Below are 26,246 nucleotides of genomic sequence, written 5' to 3'. Positions count from 1 at the left end.
TTCAGAGGTCAGTGGAGATGGATAAAGTTTAACGAGCGGCAAAGTTTAGCTCTTCTAAAATTTTGAACTTTCAACCATTAGTATTTTCGTTGAAGATATAGCTAATAAATAATGAATAGAATTAAAGTTCGTGAAAAGTCACTTCTACCTTTTTATTTCCTCACCTCCTCCTTTTCTCACTCCCATTTTTATCTTTTCACAGACCATTAGCACCCATTAGCTCCTCCCCGCTAGCTAATACTTTTGCACTTTTCGAAGGTACGCTAAAGTTTAGCCCTCCCATTAGTCCTCCCGTTTGAATGCTAAACTTTAGCACTTTTTTCCTATTAGCCATGAGATCAAACATACCCTAAACTGACGCCCTAAACTGGTGGATACATCAACCAGATAGCAGGTTCAGCCTGTGTTGGGGATCGCCAAAGCACTAAACACCCTCTAGCGCCTTTCGTGGATAAAAACTCGCTAACCTCGCAGGTTCTTATAGGAACTATTTTGGTAGCAAAACTCGTACCCTCGCATCTTCTTTGTTACTGAAGAGACTCGAACTGAAAACTGATGACAAAACTTCAACTAAGCTAACCCTTGAGTGTTTGGAGTTGATCCGAACGCTGAGCTTTTACCTTTTTACTCTTTACTCGGGAACAGGACTCTGAGGAAGACTTCATGAGGTTATGAGTTCTTAGCGAAGCTTAGCAAACCAGATGACACGAGATTGGACAACTATCTCGGATCGGGGACGAAGACACGAGGCTAGAGAATTGGCCTGACGTGAAGGCGAAGTCTCGAGGTTAGAAGGATAGAAGTGTGAGAAACGTAACCACATGAAGGAATCCAATTTGTACACGTTAACACCAATGACTTTTATGTACGACATAGTGTTTGGAGTTGATCCGAACGCTGAGCTTTTACCTTTTTACTCTTTACTCAGGAACAGGACTCGGAGGAAGACTTCACGAGGTTATGAGTTCTTAGCGAAGATTAGCAAACCAGATAACATGAGATTGGACAACTATCTCGGATCAGGGATGAAGACACGAGGCTAGAGGATTGGCCTGACGTGAAGGCGAAGTCTCGAGGTTAGAAGGATAGAAGCGTGAGAAACGTAACCACGTGAAGGAATCCAATTTGTATACGTTAACACCAATGACTTTTATGTACGGCATAGTGTTTGGAGTTGATCCGAACGCTGAGCTTTTACCTTTTTACTCTTTATTCAGGAACAGGACTCGGAGGAAGACTTCACAAGGTTATGAGTTCTTAGCGAAGCCTAGCAAAGCAAATAACACGAGATTGGACAACTATCTCGGATCGGGGACGAAGACATGAGGCTAGAGGATTGGCCTGGCGTGAAGGCAAAGTCTCGAGGTTAGAAGGATAGAAGCGTGAGAAACGTAACCACGTGAAGGAATCCAATTTGTACATGTTAACACCAATAACTTTTATGTACAGCATATTCTAGGAATGTAGTGGTTGAGGAATGACATTTTCAGACTATAAAAGTGAAAGCCTACCCCATTGTAAAGAGGGACCCATCATTTTTCTATTTTTCAAGTGTAATTGTCTTTTATTCACAGATATGTTCGGTGTCAAGTTCTACCAACTGCCTGCGAGATTTAAAAGGGATGGCCGAGATGGGTGGACTGGATTTGGGAGCACGATAACGATATTCAGGCCTTGTTTACTTCCCAATTTAGGATAGGCAAAATTGGTATTTTGCCATAAATGCGCAACTGTAGCGTTTCGTTTGTATTTGTGAATTATTGTCCAAATATTGACTAATTAGGCTCAAAAGATTCGTCTCGTAAAGTACAACAAAACTGTGCAATTAGTTTTTGATTTCGTCTACATTTAGTACTCCATGCATATACCGCAAGTTTGATGTGATAGGGAATCTTCTTTTTGCATAGTGTCAAAGTTGGGAGTTTGGAGGGAAGTAAACATGACCTCAATAAAGCGATTAATCTGTACTACCACTAGCAGTTGTGTTCTTCTTCTTGCAAATTCCAGTTTCTTTTTTTTAGAAACTGTTGTCTTTTGCTGCTGATGGAAAAGTTGAAGCTCCCGTTGAAACTGGTACAGATGGAGTACGAACAGGCCTTTTGAACGATTGGATCAGAATTTATTTAATACAGTGGGCCGCAATTTGCAAATGCTTACGAACTCAGTCCGACCGCACGGTTCAGATGGTCTCTTGCCCAGGAGTAGCTAACTGGTCTGATTAAAACAGCCGCCTCCAGCCCAATACTACTCCGTAGTTCCCAAAGTTAAATTTAGGCCTGTAAGCAAGGTCGTATTAGATAAACCAAAATTCAGCCCAATATGCTTCCTCTTCCTCCAGCCCAATACTAGTTCCTACCGTAAGTCCGTTACCACCAATTCGCGCCGCCGTCGCCCTCCTCTTGTGTGCGCCGCAGCCGGCCTCGATCGGTCCCGAATTCCGATCTTCCGTCTCCGTCCTCCGTAACCGGCAGTCCGGCACCCACCTCCCCGCAGTTGTGGCCGTCGAGGACGAGGAGGGGTACCTCCACCTTGCCGAAGATCCGCACAGGGTCATCACGTGAGCTATGCAGCCTTGAGCGGCGACCGTCGCTCGGACGGCTGTGATTCCGGCGAACTTCCAAGCCGCCTACCTGCCACCAGAGATGAGATCTGCGTCTGCGGTCAGGTTAGATTAGGAATGCGCTGACTTCGCTGCCGCCGCCTGCCGCGACCATCCGCCCGGCGGCTCGTGCCGAGCGCCGTTGTCCGAAGCCTCCTCAACTCTGCAAGCCTGCAACCTCGATCTCGTCGGGGGCGTGGTGGAGGGAAGCTCAGCTGCCGCCGGCATATCACACACAGCGATGCGTGGCGGATGCTTCAATACTGTTGGCGTTAAGCACCTGCCCTTTCATTTAGAGTTTCATTTGTATTTATGACAACATCTGTACAATGCAGGAATTTTCAGACACGCATGACGAATTTTGCTGCCCGTACTGATCACGGGTGAAGGCTAGCAAGTCAAATAAAGCTATATATCACATTAGCTTCCTTCTAGCGTATGATTCCCATGTGGACTCCTTTGGTCAACATTATTGCTGACTTCCTTCAATCTGATTGATTTTCTAACTGCGTCGTGGTTTCACCTTTCCCGTGCAATGCAAGTTTTAACTAGGAAAAAGAAAATGTCTCAGGTACTTTTGTGTCCCTAGAAGTTAGATATTGATGTTATTCCCTTGGGTCACAAATACCTATGTTCTGGACAAGGTTTTTGGTCAATTCTTTTTGAACGTTGGCTATCATCGGTGAGTATCAAAATCTTTGTGGAGGCACGAAAAACTATTTGTGGAGTGTTTTCAAAATACTTTCATGGTATCGTAAACCTATTGAATTTTAGAAATATAATATGATTGAGAATAGTAGCCAAAGGTATATCCACGTGTTTGAAACCTAATGCATTTCTTTACAAGATGAGCATGTTTGTTTGAGCCGCAACTTTTGAGCTTTTCTAAAAAGCTGCTGCTAGCTTTTTGTTTCAGAAAAGCTAACACTAGCTTATTTATAGCTTTCTGAACTCAAAAAGCTACGAAAAGCTCATAAAATTGAGCTTTTCAGCTTTCCATATAAACTCAGCTTTTCGAAAGCTACGCGAGAATATCGTTGTTTGTTTGAGCTTCTGACTTTTCACACTGAGAAACTGCCAGGAAGCTCAAACAAACACGGCCTATACAGTGATTCTGTACCAATCAAACCACTCACAACTCACCAATGTACCTGTTTGTTTTCCAAATCAACCATTGCTGTGGGGCTTGTGGGTTATGACTTATGAGTATGAGCAGTATTTTCCCCCCAGGAATGCAAGTGGCAGATAGCTTCTGAGATCTACCATGCACCCTGGTAAAGCTCCTACCATTTTATTTGCAATAGTAGATGCATATAATTGATGGACACAGAGTTCTGAACCGTGAGATTCTCTTTAACTTCAGAGTTCTGTCACTATGTTAACGTGGATCTGGAGTTTTGCAGGAACTGTGAAGAAGGAACCGTACCTAAAACTAAAAGTCTCACTCACGAAGACCAAATGGGCAAGCCAGACAGTCAGAGAGACAGGGCTTCTTCGGCCAACTGGACAAGGGATGTGCCATCATGTGCTGAGAGATTACCAAATCCGCAATTTGCAGACGTGCCTTCTCAATCAGTTTGCACAAAGCGATAAGGTAAACAACCATTGGAGCATTGTTAACAGCAGCCTAGCATGGCAGGATGCGTCATCTGAATAATGCGGAGGGCAGGACAGTAGGACAGGACACCTAATCCCTGCAAATTCTAGTGGCTCTGGGACACTGATCATGGCCCAAAAGTGCTAACCACTGCATTACTAAAACGTGTGGGTGTTGCGAGTTCCAAGTTGGCTGTTGTCACGGAATGGTATGAAAATGCAAAAGATTCTCGCTGTTTTGTTGAGAGTTAGTAAATTGGGATGACTTCGGCATGACAACAGCACAAACCTTACATATTTGGTAAGACTTGCAACAAAAATCAAAAGAATGCTAGTAGATACCAACAAAAAGGAAAAACAGAGCTAGCATGAACACTTCTTTGATCACAGTTGATCAAAGGTGTATGGCCCTCAGACAAAGCTGTTGATGATGGTCAAACACTTTTGCTACCGAATATCGCAGTTGTCCTTTGGTACATTCACAAGTTTGATCTTATCATCACCATCAGAAGTTCAGAAAGTCTCGATGAAAACAAATGGAAATGAATACTGCTTACTTAGCTCAAATTCATATTCCGTTGTTACAGGATACTTAAAAAAGGTACCAAAGGCTGTTCCTAATCATACGCTGAAGTCGTTGCCACCAATGGCAGCTGTACTGTCAGATTGTCGTGGTTTTTCAATTGCTGTACCTGATGCAAACGTAATGGGTTTACTAATCTTGCACCCGCCGACTTCAACATGAAGAGTGCTAATTTGGTCCACGTCACCATCACCGGTTCGAACTGTCTAGAATGGCAGGCAAAGATGATTGGACAGGCATGCAGGGAAAAAGAGCACCGATGACGATGTATGCGAGTTCCCACCATTGCGAGCAATGATTATCAGCCACACGACTTACTCTTCAGAGCTAACCACTGCCATGCAGAGAAAAAGTGAAGCATATTGTCATGATCTACAACGAAGTGAAACAATCAGGCATGCTAAAGTGCTGAAACTTTACTGATCTCTCATGTTGGACAACAAAGAATACGGGAATACATCAGCAACGCAACTCTTGAGCTTTGCTTGCTGAATGACCAGCTAGAATTTCCAAGCATTTACAGGAACATGACTTTAAGTTTCAGAAAAACAAATACAAGGCCACTAAATAAGCGTGGGGATAACATATCCTCCAGATGACAGGCAATCTGCAACTTGCAGCCATTCAAATGTACGATTAACAAAATATTTAAGCGCTACATGAGATAATATATCCTCCAATTAGGGCCTTTAGTATTGTCATTAGCTCATAACCATGGTGCATCCTCACATGGACGCTGCATAAGAAGTTCATAATAGCAACAGACATATGAACAAAGCATGGTGCGCCTGCCCGGCCGGACTAGCTAGTACTACCAATCATGGAATAAGCTAGTACCCTAAATGAAATTAAAATGGTTTTTAGCGATTATCCACGCCGTCCAGAATACTCTAATCCACAAGTTGAGGCCGCCCATGAAGCCGCGAGAGGGCGACGCCATGTGTATAAAAGGGGCCTAAGCTGAGTGGACTTGCTGCATCAGATTAGTAAGCAATCTCAAGCGCAGAGAGCCAAAGCTTTCGGTGTAGCTCGAAGAGCAAAGCGAAGGCAAGATGGTGAAGCTCGCGTTCGGAAGCGTCGGCGACTCCTTCAGCACCACCTCCATCAAGGCCTACGTGGCCGAGTTCATCGCCACCCTCCTCTTCGTCTTCGCCGGCGTCGGTTCCGCCATCGCCTACGGTGAGTTCTGCTGTTCCGTCGATCTCGAGGCGTATCGTACACTTTGACTCCGCGTGCTGATCGATCGATTACTTGCCGTGCGTGTACGTGCAGGGCAACTGAGCCATGGCGGCGCGCTCGACGCTTCCGGCCTGGTGGCGATCGCGATCGCCCACGCATTGGCCCTCTTCGTCGGCGTCTCCGTCGCCGCCAACATCTCCGGCGGTCACCTCAACCCCGCCGTGACCTTCGGCCTCGCCGTCGGCGGCCACATCACCATCCTCACCGGCCTCTTCTACTGGGTCGCCCAGCTGCTCGGCGCCTCCGTGGCCTGCCTGCTCCTCAAGTTCGTGACCCACGGCAAGGCCATCCCGACCCACGGCGTCGCCGGCATCAGCGAGCTGGAGGGCGTGGTGTTCGAGATCATCATCACCTTCGCGCTCGTGTACACCGTGTACGCCACCGCCGCCGACCCCAAGAAGGGCTCCCTCGGCACCATCGCCCCCATCGCCATCGGCTTCATCGTCGGTGCCAACATCCTTGCCGCCGGCCCCTTCAGCGGCGGCTCCATGAACCCCGCCCGCTCCTTCGGCCCCGCCGTCGCCGCTGGCAACTTCGCCGGCAACTGGGTCTACTGGGTCGGCCCGCTCATCGGCGGTGGCCTCGCCGGCCTCATCTACGGCGACGTCTTCATCGGCGGCAACTACCAGCAGGTCGCCGACCAGGACTACGCCTAAGTCCGATGGATTGAACCGATCGATCGAGTGCAGCGTTTCAATCTTCGTCGTCGTTTGCTTTGCTCTTCGACACGTGACATGGTCACGAATTTGTATTTACAAATGATGTGCCATTCATGGTTCTTGTGTTCATTTCCCTCCTTTTTTTTTGTTAAATCGATGTAAAGATCTCATCCGATCTGCGGTTCTCGTCTTTCAAGGAAAAAAAAGTGTGTTTTACTTTTTAAATTTCGTTTACGCGTGGATCTCTGGTTCATTTTCAGTTTTCAGCCACGTCCGGCTCCAAATTGTGACGGTTGCAATCGAATTGTGTCGGAACGGAACGATGCTAGCAACCGCTGGTAACTACCGCGCAAACTTCCATTTCTTCGGCCTTTTAAAGGGAGACACTGGCCTGCCAGTTTCTCTCTGAAACTCCTGAATCGCACACGAACAGGACGAAGAAAACTACCGAGACTAGTTTGCAAGTTGCAACCATGGCGTCCTGCGTGGTGGGTTGCTTGCAGCAGTGCTTCTCGCCGTCGGCGCTCCGGTCGTACCTCGCCGAGTTCATCTCCACCTTCCTCTTCGTCTTCGCCACCGCCGGCTCCGCCATCTCTGCCCGTACGTCCGTCGAACGCCCTACTCCGTCCACGAAGCTTTAGTTACACAACCGCTCGTCCTTGCAGTTCACGGCCAAACTCATCGCACGTTTCTTATGCGTCCTGCAGGTATGCTCACGCCGGACTCGACATCGTCCGACGCCTCGTCCCTGGTGGCCACCGCCGTTGCCCAGGCGTTCGCGCTCTTCGTCGCGGTGTTCATCGCGGCCGACGCGTCCGGCGGTCACGCCAACCCCGCCGTCACGTTCGCCTTCGCCATCTGCGGCCACATTGCCGTGCTGCCCGCCGTCCTCTACTGCGCCGCGCAGTTGCTCGGCGCCACCTTCGCCTGCCTCGTCGTCCACATTCTCTCCGCCGGCCAGGTACCGACTACCGAGATCCGTGACCACTCAATCGTCTGTCACATCAGCACAGCGTTCACTTCTCTCGCGAACGAATCTGAGTATCTGATGTATCTTTGAGCATTCTGTGTGGCCTGTCACATCAGCACAGCGTTCACTTCTCTCGCGAACGAATCTGGAGTATCTGACGTATCTTTGAGCATTCTGTGTGCCCGAACATCTACGCGTGCAGGCCGTGCCGACGACGAGGATCGCCGTGGACATGACGGGGTTCGGCGCGTCGGTCTTGGAGGCGGCGGCGACGTTCATGGTGGTGTACACGGTGCACGCGGCGTGCGACCCCCGCCGGGTCAGGGCGGGCGGCGGGAGGTCCGCCGCGGAGACGGCGACGGGGTCGCTGGCGATAGGGCTGGTGACAGGGGCGTGCGCGCTGGCCACGGGCTCGCTCACCGGCGCGTCCATGAACCCCGCGCGCTCCTTCGGGCCGGCGGTCGTCAGCGGCGACTTCAGGAACCAGGCCGTGTACTGGGCCGGCCCGATGGTCGGCGCGGCCCTTGCGGCGATCGTGCACCAGCACGTGATGTACCCGGCCTCGTTGCGGCCCGGGAGCGTCGAGACGGTGGTTGTGTAACAGCACAGGCCCAGTTGCTTTCGTCAGGTAGGAAGGAAGTTGTCTGTCAGTAGGCAGGCCTAGGCCTTTGGGCCCGTTACGTTTAACGTAGTGGCATGTTGGAAAATTTCATCTGTAGTTCTGTATTTGAAGTCGGGAACAGTAGTTGTTGTGATATTGTGACGTTAGTTGCGACGTTATGAGTTTGTGACCACCATGTCTTGAATCTTGCTCAGCACATTGCCGTGAAAAGTCTATTCCTTCCTTGCGACAATCTGCTAGTACGACGTACCGAGAGTCCGAGACACATCCTATCATGATTCAAAGTATTTCTGATTTCTGAAGTTCTCTCAGCACAAACAGCAGCACTAACTGTTCAAAATTTACTCCTGGATCTCCCTTTAGTTCTCCCAGCTTTGCCGGAGCCGGTGGTGTGCCACAACACAGACGCGTGGTAAATTTCACCAGATGTCCACCGGTCCGCCCCCCTCGTCTTGACTCGTGTCCGTTTGCTCCGACAAGCTCGGCGTGAATCCACCGATACGACGAATAAACTAGCACGGAATATTCACTGGCAGGCTCACGAGTCCGAGGAGTCCTCATCCAGCCATCCCCTGGGCGTTTTTCTTTATGCAGCGACGCCGACAAACCCCGACGCGCCTGTCTCCCGTGCGCCCTCCCACACCGCCGGTGCAGCGTACGCGGGCGGCAACAATGGCCACTCCACAAGCAACACTGTCTACGTGTCGCTCGATCCGCGCCGACCCATGAGGGCAGGGGAGGCACCGGCGTCAGAGATCGAAGCCTTGGTGTTTCCTGCCGCCCACGCATCCCCTTCCCCGTGCTCCGTGTCTGCCGAGGCCTCCATCGGCGGATAAGTAGGCGGCGGGGGTTAGCACCAGCCGGACGCGACGCAATGCGATACGACGATTCCAACGGTCAGGGAGGTGAGGAGGAGCTGAGGATGGAGGGGAACTTGATGGCGAGGATGAGGAGGAGGGATCACCTGCTGCTCACGGACGCCGGGGCCGGGCCTCTGGCGGTGCTGGCGCCGCAGACCCCGATGGAGCCCATGGAGTTCCTGTCGCGGTCGTGGAGCGTGTCGGCCTCGGAGATTTCAAAGGTGCTGGCCGGCGGCGTCGGCGGGAGACGGAGCTCCAACTTCGTCGTCGACCGCCTGTCCGGGATGCTCATGCCGGAGACGCTCGCACTCGCCGCTGCCTCCGGCACCAACATCAGCCCTCGCAAGCGCGTAAGGATTAATCCGATCCCATCACTGTGCATATCTGCAATGCTAGATTGCTAGTGCATTTTGAAGTTTGAACTGAATTGATGGAGATTGTTCTGCACGATTTGCTGTGCAGACCCTCAGGAGCAGGAGCGCCATCTCCGCGCACCAGGTCCACCACTCGGTCCACCACACGGTCCACGCGATCGGGAAGTGGTTCCACCACTGGGACTCGGGCAGCCGGGTGGACAAGGCCCGCGCCGAGCGGGCGCGCCTGCACGCCGCGGTTTCCGTGGCGAGCGTGGCGGCCGCGGTCGCCGCCGTGGCCGCCGCTAGCGCCGCGGGCCCGGACGCGGACGTCGTCGAGGGCTCCTGGATGGAGACCGCGCTGGCCTCCGCGACGCAGCTGCTGGCGTCGCACTGCGTCGAGATCGCCGAGCTCGCCGGCGCCGACCACGACCAGGTGGCCTCCGCCGTGGAGGCCGCCGTCGACGTGCGGAGCCCCGGAGATCTCCTGACCCTCACCGCCGCTGCGGCCACGGCCCTTAGGGGAGCCACGGCGATGAGGAATCGAGCGCAGCGGGAGGCCAGGAGCAGGGCGGCCGTGGCGCCGTACGAGAAGGCCGGCAGCTACCGCGCCGACGTCTGGTGCAAGGAAGGGGCCCTCCTCAAACGCAGCCGCAAAGGCAAGCACCTATTTTTCTTTGGTACATTATCAGCAAGGGCGTACCGTGACAACTTTGGGCTGAATCAAATCGAACTTTTATCTCCGCAGGCGCTCTGCATTGGAAGCAGGTGGCCGTGTACATCAACAGGAAGTCGCAGGTGATTGTGAAGCTGAAGAGCAAGCACATCGGCGGCGCCTTCTCCAAGAAGAAGAAGGGCGTCGTGTACGGCGTCTACGACGACATCCCGGCGTGGCCCGCGCACGAGGGCGGCGGCGCGCCGGGCTCGGCGGCGGAGACGTGCCACTTCGGGCTGAGGACGGCGCAGGGCCTGCTGGAGTTCCAGTGCGAGAGCAGGGCGCAGAGGCAGGACTGGGTGGAGGCGGTGAAGAACCTCATCCGGCAGGTGGCCGGCGGGACTGCTCAGCTCGAGCACTCCTTCGAGTCGCTCAGGCTCAGCTCGTCCTAAGTTTGGATGTGTCTGGTCTCTGGCGTGCAAATTTGCCTCCGTTTGTTCACTCGGCTTTATCGCAGGGAGCAATCGAGGTGCGATAAGCAGAATAATGTGCAGAGATGTAGTGTATGCTGTAGATAAAACGTTAATCTCAAGATCCTACCTATCCTAGCCTTTTTGATCTTTGTTTCCTGGTTTGATTACCTTACTACCAGTGAAGCTAGCATCATCACAGGCGGCCAGGCTCCATTATATGCGTACCATTTGTCCAGTTACTAAAATAACAATGTGCTAGCTGAGCAAACTTCAGAAAATAACTGTATTATTCGTTGTAAGGTGATATGATCATCAATAACGAGACGCCTACGGTTACTTCATAAATCTTAAGATATGGACATGGTTTTTCTTTTACGGGAGCTTTTCGTACTCGATGTTTAGTTCTAGACATGGATTAGGAGTTGTTTGGATATGATAGAAACTGTGGAATATGGCTTTTAATTAAAAGTTCATGCTGATCCAAACAAGTCACCTTTTGCTCTAGTTTTTACAAAGTCGCAAGCTCTACCTTTCTTAAAAAAGACAAGCCATCTCTCCACTAATGTTTTCCAATGGGATTTTTTGAAGCACTAGTTGATGCAAACAAGCTAGCTTCTTGATTGAGCATTTACAATCTCACATGCTACAAGCCAGGTTCCACAATCTCTAGTTGATCTAAAGAGGACCTTAGTTTGTCTAAATTCTTAATCAATTGAGACACTGGTCATACACTTTATTTCTTTATTAATCGATTTTGCCAGAAGTTAGATGGCCATTTTTTTTGCCACAAAAGTAAATATGGCAAGATTAACTTAGTAACCTCTAGTTCTTATAAAAATGTCTAGCAAACTTTTAGTCTTTATTGGCCCACATGTTGGATGGACCAGGCCTCCCGACCCAACAAGCAAAGTCCTTTCCTTTCTTGGGGAAAAACAAGTAATATTTGTCCCATCTAAAAAATGAAAAGAAGAAGAATAAGCAAAGGCAGGTTTTTCTGATACTTGGATTTTGCATCAGGGTTCGTAAGCAAGGGTGCACGGCGATAGGAACGGAAGTACCAAGCCGGCCACCGTTGAGGCGGACTCGCAGAGAAGATGCAGGACAGCCCCAGCCACCGGCGGCGACAGTTGCGTCATCCGATCATCGTGCGACCTCTTGCCCACTTGGCCCGGCCTCTGTCCCGTGCCCTTCGTCTACTCCGCGTCTCCGCGCGTCGTCGTCGATCGGCGGAGCTCTACCTCCACGCCACGTCGTCGTACTGCACTGGAGCTGGATCTCTGTCTCGCTCTCGGATCTTGAATTCCTTCCTGCCTCGGCACCTTGCTTTGCCGTCCTGTTCTTGAGCTGCCGTTCCCGTTCGTCACGTACGAGTAGGATGGTTGGGGTCGCGAGGCCTCCGGCCTGTCGCTGTCTCCTGGATCCCGGCGCACGCTTCGCGCCAGCCAGCGTTAGTTGCGGTTTCGATGCATCGCGGCACGTTATGTTCCATGTCGCGTTACGATTTCGACGTGCGGCGCGTGATGACGTGAAGGCAGTACACTCGTGGATCAATTCGCAATTTCGCATGCGGAACTATCCTGTAACCCGTCGGAGGCGTCGTCAAGAGAACGAACTCGCGGCCGGGATCAAAGAGAGGTGATACCGTGCGTGAACTGGCTTGGCTTTACGCACGTTCTCGGAAAACGGGTGAAAAGATTATCCGAGCCTTTTTGAGCTTTGACAGCTTTGCCGAATGCTAATCACCACGCAGAGTAGCGTGTGCGGACTCTGAAAGCAACGGCGTGTGGAACCAGCAAGGAGCTATGTTAGCGATCGAACCCCCGTACATACCTGGGATATGGTTTGCTCCTTGGGTGGGAGCCGTCTTTTGGCTATTTGCGGTTCAGGATCTTGCGGGCGGGACCAAATGGCGACGTCGATCGATTCCGCCCCATAACGAGAATCGGAGAAAGCTGAAAGCAATTGGTCGCCGGGTTGGAAAACCGTTGGCGCACAGCTGAAGCTACATGGCCTTGAACTGTTCTTCTTTTCTGCATGTTACTTCCAGTCGGAGCATGAGGATTAACACTACTATTTGAAATACATAAAAATAATTTGATACATCATTTCTTCGCAAGACCCATGGGAGAAAAGCATTACTACGAAAAGAGGAAAAAACTTTATTAGAATTAGTGCAAACCAGTTTATATGACATTGAGTTCGTAACATCAATGGCTGCACATGGTATATTATCTTATCCTACAACAACTCATGGCAAGTGAAATAACTCGACCCATCTATTTTATCATGTTGTTCACATCACAAAAATATTTGCAAGTTATGAAAAGGAGATATGAGATGTCCTTGGTACATATTGTTACAAAAACATTGCGGCTGCAGCTGCATCAGCTAGCTAATAAAGTTATGGTAGCTTAATTGATGATGTAGGTGCAGTCAAAGCAGCAAGCACAAAATCATGCTTACGAATGGACCTGGGCATTTTAGGTCCGATCCGGCTCGACCTAAGCTCACATGATTTTGGCCCGTCCAGAGCTTGCTATAGGGCCGGGTTTGATCAGCGAAAGTCTAGTTAAAAAATTGGATTGGGTCGAACCTAGCCGGATAATTTATTTTATTTATTTTCTAATTGAAAAATATTAAGAAGTTCGAGTCTGGTTAAAAAATTAGCCCGACAATACCCATGCGCCGTGCACATAAATTTTATTTTTGTCTAGAATGAACCAGCTTTTTTTTTGACCTGGCCCAAAAATACTCCGTTCTACTCATGAACTATAAAGGAATAGGTTTCATTTCACATCAAAGTAAATACTAAATACGTATAGAACCATAAAGTTTTAATAATCTCCCACATGAATAGTGGAAAGGGATAATCTAAATTTGTAGAACCAAATATCAGGAGAGTAGAAAAGTAAAACAACCAATAAGCATGCTCAACACCACAAGAAACCGCACAAGTAATTTGGGTGACTCCTAGCAATACTCAACCTCTCTCGAGATATATATAAGAACATAACAAAAAAGTTTGGAGATTTTTTGCAACTCCTCGAGGCTCCAAAGGCCCCAAATCTTTCTTCCTGCTCAAACCAATTTTTATCCATCCCATCCAAGAAAGTGATTGGATAGCGCGCGCGGTGCAGGCGAGGAGGAGACCTCGAAGCCGAAGACATCTTGCTTCCGGCCGGCGATGAGGAACCCGCCGGGCAGGCACCTCCTCCGCCTCAGCAACCGCGCCGTGCGCTCTTCCTCCTCCTCGTCGGGGCTCGGCGCCAACGCCGGCGCCTCAACCTCCGTTGCATCCCCGCGCCCGCTCCCCGTCGCCGGCGGCCGCCCCCTCCGCGCCAGCTCGCCTCCCCCGCCCTCCGCGGTCGCCGCCGCCGCGTATTGGGAGTCCCGCGCGCTCCGCCGCGACGGGGAGGACGGGGATTGGGAAGAGGTCGTCGCCGGGGCTCCCGGTCCCGGAGAGATGGAGGAAGAGGAGGAGTACAGGGTGGTGTTCTGGTCCCCACCCACCATAGACGAGGTCACCGGCGCCGTCACAAGCATCCAGGAGTAAGATTTGCTTGCTCCACTTCGTTAAAGCAGACTTTTTTTTCACGCACAATTGCTTAGATTGGATCTACCTTTGCGTTTTGATGTTCAATGTTTTGGTGATGAGCGTGATTGCCAGGGCGTAAGTTAAACTTTGCTTACATGGATTGAATTAGATTGGAGCTGTCTTTGTATGTAGTTTGATGCGAGATAGATAGTTTCTAATGGGGACATGGAGCCTTTCTTGCTTTCTGTTCGTTGGTTTGAGAGCGTTCTATTAGTGGTTTGTTAGCGTTGTGGTCATTCGTGGTTTGATCTGCGGTCCCTGCCATCTTTGGATGGAGCCCAGGGAAGTTGCATGGACAGACATCCGCAGCAACTTGCCGTACCAATTTTGTCATCCAGAATTCATGAACCATCATGAATGAGGTTCTAGGAATGCTGGGTTCTCGAATAGTTGGATTGCTCTTTGACATAACTTTATGGTAGTCTGTGTTGTATGGACTGTTGTAGAATTAGTAGTTACATATAGTAGCTGCGATATATGATAAGGAATTAAAATTGGAACTATGGTAATTGCTTTGTACTTGTTTGCTTGCTACTTTTTCCAACTCTCTGGGTTGTATTACTTGCACAATTTGGTCCATTCCTTCAAGGTGATCCCCGGAACTAGCTTTGTTGGCCTAACAATTTTACATTTAGCTTATAACAAAAAAAAAAACTCATTTTCGTGAAAAAGGATCTTTTCCCCTTAAAATGAGTCTGTACTCTGTAGTAGACTTTTGCTCATTAACTTGTGCTGGAAAGTTGAATTTTAGGTGTTACTGTTCTTTTCTCCATATAATTGAGTTATCGTTTCTTTCAGGGTATTTGAGAATCCTTCTGGTGTGTATTCAGATACAACCGACAGACAAACAGCACTGCTGTCCACCTCAGGACATTCATCTGGCAATTCATCAGGATCAGATGACTGGATTGAACCTGCTGCCTATGTTCTCAACTCAACTGCTCTTCTTTCAAGGGAACATAGGAATGTTTTGGATGCTTTCCGGCTGTTGCAAAAGGATCCCACCGTTCAGGTCTAATCTCAACCCATTCTTCTTATTTATTTCGCGACACTTAGTTAGATACTGTCATTATAAACCACATCATGCTACACTGCCCTAGTGTCATATTTTGATGTACCATTCATAATTTCTGAGCTGTCCACTAGAAGTTTCTGAACAGCTTATCTCTCCACTAATGTGTTAACCTTGTTCATCATGCAGAAAATGGTTATGTCTTTGTCATGTGATAAGGCTGTTTGGAATGCCGTCATGAATAATGAGGCAGTTCAAGATTTCAGGAGATCTTTACATCATGGTATGTTGCACGAAATTTTCACGCACTTTGTACGGATATAAAATGTTACATTTGTTAAAATTCCAAGCAGTAATCTGACAGCTACCTGCACTTTTAGCTATGTACCATTTGCAAGAAATATTCACTGCATTTGTTAGATTACCACTTCTCTTTTTGATCTTTATGTCTTGACTTATTTCGATTAACCTCATCGTCCAGGAAAAGAAAATGATAGAAAGGGAAACACTGGTGGCCCTGCTGAAGTACTTAAGTGGATCCTGGACAGTGCCCAAGCAAAAATTGTTGAATTCCTTGAGAACGTGATGAAGATATTCAACATGCTGATCCACCCTCAAGAGGATGAAGAGAAGCCAGATGCATACATTGATGCAGTGAAGGTGTCGTTCATGCTCACGGTGTTTGTCTTCATCGTGGTGGCCATTGCTCGTATCAAGTGAGCACAACAATCCGTCGACTTTACATTTCTCTGTTTTGTTGTCTCTTGACTGCACACGGGAGCAACTCTAGTAGTCAGTTAAATCAAGATTGGTGATGGCAGCCTTAGTTTGACAGGCCTAGAATTTGCAGTTGCCACTGTGTGATTGTGGGGAACCACGACATTATCCCAGTAATATTAACGTTATTATCCTTTCATTCAGCGTGCTTATGCTTTTCCCTGGTGGTTTTGTCAACAGTTCTGAACATTGGGATTTCAAAGTGTGGTGATGCGAGATTCTGGCATTCTGCAAGTCGACTGTACATGTTTTGTAGAACGCACCAAGCTTCAAAACTTAGGTCCACACGAAATTATGCATCACAGTATTGTTTAACTGTATCATTTGACCTTGGCAGATCATGCAAGGGAATGTTGTTGTTCTGGGTCTTTAGTTATCTGTGTGTGCTCAACCCCCTTGGAGCCACAGAAGTTTAGATCGTTGAAGTAAAAAAACGCATAAATTTCCATCGATGAAATTATTTGTATAAATAAAGTTGCAACCTGAATTTGATTTGATTCAGTCCATGAATAACATGACCCATCGGGTCACGGGAATGCACTCTTGTTCAGTTCACAAACACTTGGGTGCGTGCGTGCAAAACAATTCCGACAATTGTCACCACTCACCCCTCACGCATACCAATGGCAAGGCTCACGATGAGCTTTGTAAGCTTCAGCCGGTGATCATGGTGCCGGTGCCCTCGTCCGTGAGGATCTCGAGCAGCAGCGAGTGCGGGACGCGGCCGTCGATGATGCTGGCGGTGCGCACCCCCTGCGCGATGGCGTGGACGCAGCACTCCACCTTGGGAATCATTCCGCCGCCTACCTTGCCCTCGGCCACCATCTGCCGCACCCAGGCGACGTCCACCTCCCTGACCAGGCTCCCGGGGTCGTCACGGTCCGCAAGTACGCCTGACACGTCGGTGAGCAGCAGCAGCTTCTCGGCGCCGATCGCCGCCGCGATCTCCCCGGCAGCCGTGTCCGCGTTGATGTTGTAAGCCTGCCCGGCCTCGTCCGCGGCCACGGTAGCGATGACCGGGATGTGGCCCGCCGCAATGATTGGGTGGAGCACGGAGGGGTCGACGCGCGTCACCTCGCCGACGAAGCCGAGGGAGGCCGCGTCGCGGGAGGGCCGCGCGGTGAGGAGGCGCGCGTCCTTGCCGCAGAGGCCGACGGCGGTGGCCCCCGCGAGGCTGATGAGGGAGACGAGCTGCTTGTTGACCTTGCCGACCAGCACCATCTCCACGACCTCCATGGTGATCGCGTCCGTGACGCGGAGCCCGTTGCGGAACTGCGGCTCCACGCCGACGCGCGCCAGCCAGGAGTTGATCTCGGGCCCGCCGCCGTGGACGAGCACGGGACGGAGGCCGACGCAGGACAGGAGGACCAGGTCGCGGATCACCGACGCCTGCAGCTCCGGCGACTTCATCGCCGCGCCGCCGTACTTGACCACCACCGTCTTGCCCTTGAACCGCTGGATGAACGGGAGCGCCTCCGACAGCACGTCCACGCGGCTCAGTGCCGCCGCCGCCGCCACGGACGCGGCGGAGACGCGGAGGCCGCGGCGGGAGCTCGACGAGGCTAGGGGCGTAACGACGCGGTTAGCGGTCGGGCCATGCTTCGGGAGCGCCGCGGAGGGGGCGGCGAGGGAGGAGGAGTGGGGCTTCGTGAGGAGCATGGCTGCGGCGGCGGGGCTTCGGTGCTCGGCGAAATGCCTCGCCCGGTGGACGATTTGCGTTTGGTCTGTGTGTCGAGCGGGAGCGGGCTGTGTTGCTCGGCGCTGGATGTGCCGCTGCGGCGAAGCGGAAGTGGGTAATTGTAGATGGGGACGGCGGCGGAGTAGGTGGCGAGTGGCGACACCGGAGCTGGTGAAGCCGCCGGCGGTTGACCCCAGCACGTGTTTTCGTTTTGGGATCGACTTGCTTGCTTTTTGTGTGTTTCTAGTTTCGTGCTCTAGCTTTGACTATATGATTCGGTAGGAGCAGCACATTTGATTGAGAAATTTGGGTCAGAAATCTGAAAAGCGCCATTCCCATCAGGAGAGGTCTTGGTCCGTATGAAATTTCTGATGGAGTTTCTCTGTCCCTTTGACACGACATCCGATGGAGTATTCTGAAATTGACTCAACAGAACAAAAGAAAAAATAATGAAAAAAGCAAACAGAACAAAAAATCAGGTTGCCCTTGCAAGAAAACAAAGATTAGGGTTTCCTGACGGGCGTGGCTGCTGTCTCAGGCCGGGGTTGCATGGGTCGTAGTTTGAATTGAACTGTCTTTGAGCCCAAGTCAGTTTCCTTAAGAATGTGAGAAAGACAGCTTAGGCCGGCCCCTTGAGAAAATAAACCCAATACCTTCTTTTTGATGGGTTAGAGGCTGGTCAGCCCATTTGTCCCATTTATGGACACAACTATGGCGAGGGCCCAATTTCATCATCGTAGACTTCATTTTCTTGGGCTGTGTGGATCGGCCGGGTAATCCATTTTTGGGATTTTTTTTTTTGAGATGCTGGGCTGGTGGATCGTCTCCTGTTAAAACAGTCAATATTGCTCAGAAAGAAACAGTCACTAGATCTAAAGGAGTAGGGTTACTTACAACAGAATGTACCATATAAATTAGCAGTTTTTGTAGCTTCCTTTTGTTGTAATAACTGGGTTATTTGAAGGGTTTATCTGCGTTTATCCTTGAACTTTATACCTTTATTTTTTCAGTTCTTTCGCAGATACTGGGATCACAGTCAGATACAGTGTGTTCGTGGCAGAGTACAACCCCTTCCCCCCCTCCCAAAAAAAAAAAGGAAAAGAAACATTCAACTAGATTATGCAAAAGTTATATCCGTTGAAATCCTTTTACAGTGTATTTGGGGCTGTCGGCGCACGCTACAATGTGCATCGAGTAATCATTAGTTTCCTGGCAGTGTGTTTTGGACGGGCCCGTTTGTAATCTCTGAACGTTTTACAAGCCTCCATTCATTTGCTTGCAGCTCCAGTGGCAGCACATTGATGGTTTCCCTTGTTCCTTTGTGGAGACAGGTTGGTAAAGACTGCAGTTCCCTTCGCTTTTTTTCCGGCCATACTGCTACGCCGGAGCGTCATGTCAATCAGCGATGCCCCCGTATTCATTGTGGATTGAAGCCCGGATGATATATCCTCCGCCCCTGAACCCATTCATTGTGAGCTTCGTCTGGTGCTTCCAACATCGTGCGGGGTGGTTGGCCACGGCGGCCCGGAGGGGTCATGTCATCAAAGGCAAGCAGGCAGGCAACATTGCAATGCACTTTGAATGAATGAAAGAATGGGCGTCTTGCGTGGAAGTATCATTCGTGTTTTGACTGCCTAACAGTGCTTTGCTGCCACAAAGTGTGCGGCTGTCTGGCCATTCCTTCAGGCTCGTGTTTATGCTGCGCGCCACTGTTTTTCTACGAGAATTTCGGAATTCAGATCCTGTTTTGCGTGTAGCCCTCCATGTGCATGCATCGCGCATCGCAGTAGAGCTCACCTGCTCGTGTTCTCACGTTTTGCGGTAATAACCTCAGTTAGCTAAGCTGCGTAGGCTGAGCAGAGAGCACCTCCAGAATCATCCAAGAAACCACTTTTTCCAAGGGAATAAACCCTCAGAATCCCCCTTGTCGCACAGCGTGGTTGACTGGCCGGTAGTCGTGACTCGTGACGTGGTCCTCCTCCTCCAGGTACAGTGCAGTATTGATTGCGGCGAACACTGCAGCATCGCCCCCCTGCTCCGGTGTCCGGACCAGCACGGCGGCCGTCCAGGTCCAGCTGCCCAGGCGTCGTCCCGCCGTGCTCCACGTACAGGCATTAAAGGCCGCCCCGTCCCCCACTCTCCCTTTCCCATTCATCCATCGAACCCGTCCCGGAACAGGAGCCGCGCGAGCCCAGCAGTCACCGGCCGCATCGCTGGCCCGGCCGGCCGGCCAGCCGACCGATCGATGTGCCCCGGCGCGCGCGCTGCTGTGCTGCCTGCTCCTACAGATCGCGTGGGTCTGCCGAGAATCCGATCGATACGCCAAGCCCGGCAGGGGGGCAGCACTGCGCGCCGGCGCTAGCCACGCGCCCGTCCCGATCGGCTGCATCGGCGGCGCCACGGCTGCCAGGCCGGGCCGCGGCGGCATGCATGCAAGCGTTCCAGCCGCGCGTCGGCCGTCTGAAATCAGAAGGCGCCGCGCGTTTCTGTCCCTATCGTGCGATGCCTTTGTCTACCTAGCTATTGCCTCGCTCGCACATGTGGATGGAGCGAGCACCCACGGTCACGGCCTCACGGGGCTTCGTGCTGCGGTAGTTGCACTGTGAATGTCGTGACGCTCGTTTCGCCCCTCGCTTTTCTTTCTTTTCATGGAATAGGGGACGGGGATGGATGGGTGGAGACCTCGAGAGCGCCCTGTCGATGGAGAAACCACGTGGGCGCCACGCCGGCTGAGAATTGGACGAACGGGAAGCACTGGACTCTCCGGCCGTGACCGCGAGAGCTAGCCAGCCGCCCGCCCGCCCACCATGTGGCAGAGCTCCTGCTCGCACTGTTGCCGTCCCGACGAATGCGTTGCCAGGCGCCATCGTTTTCCTCGTCTTAGGCCACTCGTTCCACGGAGTAAAGTTCAGTACTTCACATCGAATATTTAGATATTAATTAGAAGTATTAAACATAGATTAATTATAAAATTAATTGCACGCTATATGAATCTATTAAGATTAATTAGTCATACGAATCCATTAAGATTAATTAGTTCATGATTTGACAATATGATGCTACAGTAAACATGTGTTAATCATGAATTAATAGGTTTAATAAATTCATCTCGCAAATTAGCCTCCATCTGTGTAATTAGTTTTATAATTAATTTATGTTTAGTTCTGCTAATTAGTCTCCAAAAATTCGATGTGATATGGACTAGACTTTAACTCAAGAATACAACCATCCCAAGTTGACCCCTGCATAATCGTACTGTGGATCCTCTCGTGTTAAAAGCCGGGAACGAGCGACCGTGCTGCACTGCGCGCGCACTCGTGGATGGCTAGCTTTGCCGGAGCTGGGGCCTGCCGGCCTCGTACCTGCCTGTAGAACGCCATCACGAGAGGATCGGATTCCCGTTCCACTGCCCCCTTCGCACGCGCGTAGGATTCCCTCGATAACCCTCTGGCTCTTTGGTTCCCCGATCGGGGTTTGGAGCTGCTTCATTATCGTGCGATCTCAGCCAAAGGGAAGCGAGTCGGAGGCAGCTGTGCGTTTGCCGCTTCGGTTGGGCCGGTGGGTGACGCCGCAGGTTGCTCAGGTGGTGGGCGCCTGGCCGGGGTGGCGCACTGTGACACTGACACGCACTCGCCGTGTAAAATCACGAGACCAACTGGCACAACCGCGACATGCACTATGCCAGAAATTATTTGGACTGGCATAAATAAATTAGCGTGGTGGCGGATGTAATTCACACCCAACAGTACGAAGTTTCCTTATCTGGTGGGGGAGCACCTACCAGCACAGTAGCAAGTGTGCTAGCGGTGACGCAAGCACCCACCAGCATAGATCATCCCTGGCGGTGGGCTTATGTCGTCCGCCAGCCTAGACGCCCGCCAGCACACATGGGGTGATGTGTACTAGCGGTTGGCTTATATCGCCTGCCAGTATAGAGCTCACCATAAATGCTCCTGTTCATCTTCTTCCCTAGGCAACCTTTCATTTGGAGCTTGCTCGAGAGGAGCTCAGGAAAACCTCCAAAAACACCAAATCTAAGGGGAAGGTTTTGCTCTTAATTTCCTTAGAGGAGATTGCTATATAAGGTGAGTTTGTGCCATTCCAACCTGAACTTCTATCCATCATGTCTAGCTTCATTAGCTTGTCATCTGGATCTACATCTAGAACTAAGAGAGAGGGAAGAGGGAAGAGAGAAAAAAACTAGAAATGGATTATTTTTGTCAATAAAATTCTATAGTCATTATAACCGTTACAATACTATGTTTGTCAGTTTAATGTAATATAGAATTAAGTTTGATTGTATTTTTCCTTCTTATTAATTATTACATCCATAATTTTAATTAACCAAGTTGATTATTCTCATTTAGGGTAATATAGAATTGGTTTTTATTATATTTTTCCTACTTATTAATTATTACATCCATAGTTTCAATTAATGAATTTGATTGAATTAATATATAATTGAGTTTGATTTTTTTTCATTTTTCTTATGAATTATTATATAGAATTGTTTAATTGAGTTTCATTTAGCGTAATATAGAACTGTTTTTAATACATTCATATTTCAATTTAGTTTATGGAATAGCTCATTAAATTAGTTAATATAACATATAAATCTTGTCATAGGTTGTTAAAGATGGATCAAAAAGCATGGATGTATAGCATACGAAGACATTCGCCTATTTTCATGTCAGAGGTAGCGAAGTTTGTGGAGGATCTTGTTGACCTTCAAATCAGGCCAGAGCTCCACAGCAAGAACTACGTAATGGTAAGCATTACCTTCCCTTCACTAGCTACAACTTAACACTAGCAGAGAGATTGGTCATGTGCAAGTGCTTGCGTGGGTTGAAAGTGCTGACCAGATCCTCATTAAACATCCGGTCACTAGTCTCATTGAAGGACATGACGCTTGCCGGTTATAACTCTCATGATTACTATGTGATGATCACAGTTTTTCTCGCTATTGCGATCCGGACTATAAAACCAGTATTCGTGAAGATGGTTATACATGGATGTGTTACTTCTTCAACGTGATTTCGTAGAAAGTGATTGATTATGTCGAGTTGGCTAGGCTTCAACTGTTTGTGTTGGAAACTCACGTCTAGCTCAAGATGTGCTTCCCTCCATCCTTTTTTGATATCATGGAACATCTCATAGTCCACATGGTTCAGCAAATAACTGAACTAGGGCCTATATACTTCTATCGGATTTTGACATACGAACAGTTCATGTTGACTCTCAATGGATACATGAGAAACCAGGCCTTTCCAGAGGGCAACATGATCAAGAACTACCATATAGAAGAGAGTGTTGATTGTTGCATAGATTACATAAAAGATAAGAGAGCTATTGGTTTACTGGAATCTTGGCACAAGGGCAGATTGTCCGGGAGAGGTACCATTGGAATGAAAAGATTCATAGACAAGGACAATCAGCAATTGGAAAAAGCGCATTCAAGCGTTCTACAACAGCTTGCTATAGTGGAGCCCTTCATCGAGCAACACCTAAATGAGGTCCGTGGATAAAGTAATGGTCGCTCGGAGGATTGGATCATCAAAGAGCAAAAACATTGATTCCCATCATGGTTGAAGGGCCATGAGCATCTATTTCAAGGAAGTTCCATAGAAGATGTAACATTAACCAAGTTGACATCTGGGCCATCAAGCAATGTCACCTCATAGAAAGCATATGAAATTAATGGATACACATTATACCACCGCAAAGGACAACAAAGTTGTGGCTTACCAAAGCAGTGGTGTTCGCATAGAGGCGATTGATACATCCGGAAAGAACATAACTTACTACGGTTTCATAGAGGAAATATGGGAACTTGACTATGGAGAGAATATCCGGATCCCCGTCTTTCGATGCCAATAGGTCAAACACCCAAGTGGCATTACAGATGACAATTATGGGTTGACACTTGTAGACCTAGCCAATGTAGGTGCTGACACAAAACTTGGTGCGGTGTCAACAGTAGGTTACAAAGATGACCCATGGGTACTTGCTGAGCGTGTCGCACATGTATTCTACATAACCAACCCTATTAATGCAAAGAAGCACATTGCCGTCTCTAGAAAACAAAGGATCCTTGAAGTTGAAGGTGTAGTGGACATTGAGGATTACAATCAGTATGAGGAATGAGACCTTTTCAAAGACCATGAACGAATAATCAAGCATGTTGAAGCAAGCATTGATAAATCCATGAAGCCATGGTTACATACTCACTGTGAAAGAAGAATTGTTAAAGGATAAATTAATTTATTTTCTCTTATGTTGTTTGACTAATTAATATTCTTGTTATCTTGTAAGACTTTGTTAATGCGTATTAGACTTTATTTATTAACTTGTAACTTACTACCAGAACTTCATCAAAATAAGTGAGAGCACGGATGAGTGCACTCTCCTTCGCTTCACATGGACGACCATATACATAACTATAAATGGAGAACATTGGAGACGTTAACTGATGTGGCCTATAGAAAGAGAGTTTCACCTGGAATCCCAACTCTAGGTTGAACATCGGGTGTCCACCCATGTAAGTCAAATGAAGCGTATTCAGAACTTGATCAAGAATCGCGTGAAGGCTCGCTTCGGCAATGGTACTACCATGAATTATGTCCTATAAAAGATGATAAGAACATGATGAAAGTTAAAAGATGTAACACTACTAAAGTTAAAAGAATGATAAAAGAATGTTCCATACCATGTCATGAAGTCGAGAAAGCCTCTCAGTAGTCATAATCACCTTGTTGTCTCCCTCCTCAAGGCATCTCATTTGAAACCATGAAAAGTCTAGCACAAAGTATCCATGATGGTTAAGCTGCTCTAGGCAGGCCTCCATGATGGTCATGTCAACAGTCACCATAAATGCCGCTGCGCTACCCCATGCGGCAATTGAGACCATCGGGATGGTCTGTCCTGGTGACAACGAGGTGAGAACTGCATGTCGATCGGGTACTTGAAAAGAGGGACGCTTTCTTTGCATATTTGGTCCTACGTCCTCTGTTTGGACCACCGGAAAAGTACCACCTAAATCTTGGACAACATCTCTGAGCCATCTAATATTATTGATAAGCTGCATTGAAGTAAATTTAGAATTTATTTATATGTAGTAACAAAATCAATTAAAAGAATGAAAGAATATTACTATGGTGGAAATTGTTCTTCTAGTTTGATTGCCGAATGGAATGTTAATGGGCCCATGGAATTGCAGTTCTGCAACACTAGGTGGAGTGTCATCGTGCCCAAAATGTCCATAGCAACCTCCACGGCCGCCACCACAATGGCGGCTACCACCACGGCGGCCACCTCCACGGCTGCCACCACTTGCCGTACTTAGCCCAAACTATCCACATAAAATTTACAAAATGCTCAGAATAAAAGATTATTTAAAATAATGGAAGAAATTTGCAATTGTCGGTTTAGATCTCATGAACATTGTTATAACTAATTGTAACATATTTATTATCGTTTTGCTATTACATGGAGTAAAAATCATATAAATGTGGAGTAATTTCATATAGGAGACAAATAGTATAAATGTGGAGTAATTGCATGGAGTAAAAATCATATAAAATCATATAAATGTGCATAATTTCATCAAGGATACAAATAATCAAATAAACCATATATATGTGGATATAATTTCAATGAAATAATCATTTGGGATCTATTGAACAAAATGGAAACAAAATGAAACATTTGTGATCTATTGAACAGAATGAAACATTTTTGATCTATTGAACAAAATGGAGTAAATAACCATTTCTAATATTATTGAACAAAATGGAAACAAATTGAAAGTGCTTTCAATCAGTGAGGAGGAGAGAACGGTGTCGGAGCCTCGACGGCGGATGGGGAGCGGCGGCCCGGCGCGTGGGAATGACAACAGTACAATGTAGGGGCGACGGACAGGGAGCAGCGACGAACGGGGAGCGGCGGCGCTCGGGGATGTTGATGGCAACGCGAGGGATTGGGGGCGCGGTGGGATATGGCAGCCTGCCGGCGTCAGTTGCAAGAAGAAAGTACCACCGGGAGCTCGATAAATATGATCCCCGGAGCGGTATTTATACGTGGAGGACTCAGTGCCCTTCTCGCCGCCTCCCCTCCTCCGCCGCGCCCTCCTTGTCGCCTCACTCCTCTGTCGCGCCCTCCCCACGCATCGACGCCGGTGCCTCCCCGACGGTGCCTCGACACTTGCTGGACCACCCACGGCCGCCACTCCCTCGCCGCACCTTCCTCCTTTCCGCCATGATGTCATGCCACGCCGCCGCTCCTCCCCAAGCTGCGCCTCCTCCCCGACCGCCGGCACGCTGGCCCTCCCTAACGCCTCTGCGCCGCCACCAGCCCTCCTCGAGCTTGTCGTGTCGTCGCCAGCCCTCCGCGCCGAGCCCGCCGCGTAGCTTGCCGGCACTGAGCCACGGTGAGCCTCGGTCCAACTAAACAAAGGATAGAAACATGTTTTTGCGTAATAATTGCTAATGTAACTTGATATTTTCCAATGTTATAATCAACATAAGGTTGTGTCCAAATTTGAGTAGTGTACGAGTTCAAACTTGTTATGGGGTATTCA

The 26,246-nt window shown here is 49.2% G+C and overlaps 6 protein-coding genes across 6 annotated transcripts; 5 read left to right on the top strand and 1 right to left on the bottom strand.

The window, feature by feature from the left end:
- The first annotated feature begins 5,743 nt into the window (after window positions 1-5,743).
- LOC117856623 (aquaporin TIP2-1) lies at window positions 5,744-6,901 on the top strand. Its single transcript, XM_034738997.2, has 2 exons — window positions 5,744-5,957; window positions 6,051-6,901. The coding sequence occupies exons 1-2, from the start codon at window positions 5,831-5,833 to the stop codon at window positions 6,671-6,673; spliced, it is 750 nt and encodes a 249-aa protein (XP_034594888.1). The 5' UTR covers window positions 5,744-5,830; the 3' UTR covers window positions 6,674-6,901.
- A 248-nt stretch (window positions 6,902-7,149) lies between these two features.
- Window positions 7,150-7,736, top strand: LOC117856525 (aquaporin TIP5-1). The gene is made up of 2 exons (XM_034738899.2): window positions 7,150-7,276; window positions 7,384-7,736. Exons 1-2 carry the CDS (start codon window positions 7,150-7,152, stop codon window positions 7,734-7,736), a joined length of 480 nt encoding a protein of 159 aa, XP_034594790.2.
- Window positions 7,737-7,829: 93 nt separating this feature from the next.
- On the top strand, window positions 7,830-8,440 carry LOC140223044 (probable aquaporin TIP5-1). The gene has a single exon (XM_072294377.1). It carries the CDS (start codon window positions 7,879-7,881, stop codon window positions 8,245-8,247), a length of 369 nt encoding a protein of 122 aa, XP_072150478.1. The 5' UTR covers window positions 7,830-7,878; the 3' UTR covers window positions 8,248-8,440.
- Window positions 8,441-9,097: 657 nt separating this feature from the next.
- LOC117856423 (uncharacterized) lies at window positions 9,098-10,954 on the top strand. Its single transcript, XM_034738817.2, has 3 exons — window positions 9,098-9,478; window positions 9,591-10,140; window positions 10,230-10,954. Exons 1-3 carry the CDS (start codon window positions 9,143-9,145, stop codon window positions 10,586-10,588), a joined length of 1,245 nt encoding a protein of 414 aa, XP_034594708.1. The 5' UTR covers window positions 9,098-9,142; the 3' UTR covers window positions 10,589-10,954.
- A 2,704-nt stretch (window positions 10,955-13,658) lies between these two features.
- LOC117865388 (uncharacterized) lies at window positions 13,659-16,494 on the top strand. Its single transcript, XM_034749583.2, has 5 exons — window positions 13,659-14,158; window positions 15,003-15,216; window positions 15,406-15,499; window positions 15,698-15,932; window positions 16,174-16,494. The coding sequence occupies exons 1-5, from the start codon at window positions 13,794-13,796 to the stop codon at window positions 16,202-16,204; spliced, it is 939 nt and encodes a 312-aa protein (XP_034605474.1). The 5' UTR covers window positions 13,659-13,793; the 3' UTR covers window positions 16,205-16,494.
- LOC117865379 (uncharacterized) lies at window positions 16,420-17,992 on the bottom strand. The gene has a single exon (XM_034749570.2). The coding sequence runs from the start codon at window positions 17,650-17,652 to the stop codon at window positions 16,648-16,650; it is 1,005 nt and encodes a 334-aa protein (XP_034605461.1). The 5' UTR covers window positions 17,653-17,992; the 3' UTR covers window positions 16,420-16,647.
- Between the last annotated feature and the right edge of the window lie 8,254 nt (window positions 17,993-26,246).

Source organism: Setaria viridis, chromosome 1, assembly GCF_005286985.2.
Source record: "Setaria viridis chromosome 1, Setaria_viridis_v4.0, whole genome shotgun sequence".
Classification (NCBI taxonomy): Eukaryota; Viridiplantae; Streptophyta; class Magnoliopsida; order Poales; family Poaceae; genus Setaria; species Setaria viridis.
This window is presented reverse-complemented; position numbering and strand designations above follow the sequence as displayed.

Coding starts and splice junctions, on each gene's coding strand:
- LOC117856623 (XM_034738997.2), top strand. CDS start 5,831: ATGGTGAAGCTCGCGTTCGGAAGCGTCGGCGACTCCTTCAGCACCACC. Junction 5,958..6,050: donor CGGTTCCGCCATCGCCTACG/GTGAGTTCTGCT, acceptor GTGTACGTGCAG/GGCAACTGAGCCATGGCGGC.
- LOC117856525 (XM_034738899.2), top strand. CDS start 7,150: ATGGCGTCCTGCGTGGTGGGTTGCTTGCAGCAGTGCTTCTCGCCGTCG. Junction 7,277..7,383: donor CGGCTCCGCCATCTCTGCCC/GTACGTCCGTCG, acceptor TGCGTCCTGCAG/GTATGCTCACGCCGGACTCG.
- LOC140223044 (XM_072294377.1), top strand. CDS start 7,879: ATGACGGGGTTCGGCGCGTCGGTCTTGGAGGCGGCGGCGACGTTCATG.
- LOC117856423 (XM_034738817.2), top strand. CDS start 9,143: ATGCGATACGACGATTCCAACGGTCAGGGAGGTGAGGAGGAGCTGAGG. Junction 9,479..9,590: donor ACATCAGCCCTCGCAAGCGC/GTAAGGATTAAT, acceptor TTTGCTGTGCAG/ACCCTCAGGAGCAGGAGCGC. Junction 10,141..10,229: donor CCTCAAACGCAGCCGCAAAG/GCAAGCACCTAT, acceptor TTATCTCCGCAG/GCGCTCTGCATTGGAAGCAG.
- LOC117865388 (XM_034749583.2), top strand. CDS start 13,794: ATGAGGAACCCGCCGGGCAGGCACCTCCTCCGCCTCAGCAACCGCGCC. Junction 14,159..15,002: donor GCCGTCACAAGCATCCAGGA/GTAAGATTTGCT, acceptor CGTTTCTTTCAG/GGTATTTGAGAATCCTTCTG. Junction 15,217..15,405: donor AAAAGGATCCCACCGTTCAG/GTCTAATCTCAA, acceptor TTCATCATGCAG/AAAATGGTTATGTCTTTGTC.
- LOC117865379 (XM_034749570.2), bottom strand. CDS start 17,652: ATGCTCCTCACGAAGCCCCACTCCTCCTCCCTCGCCGCCCCCTCCGCG.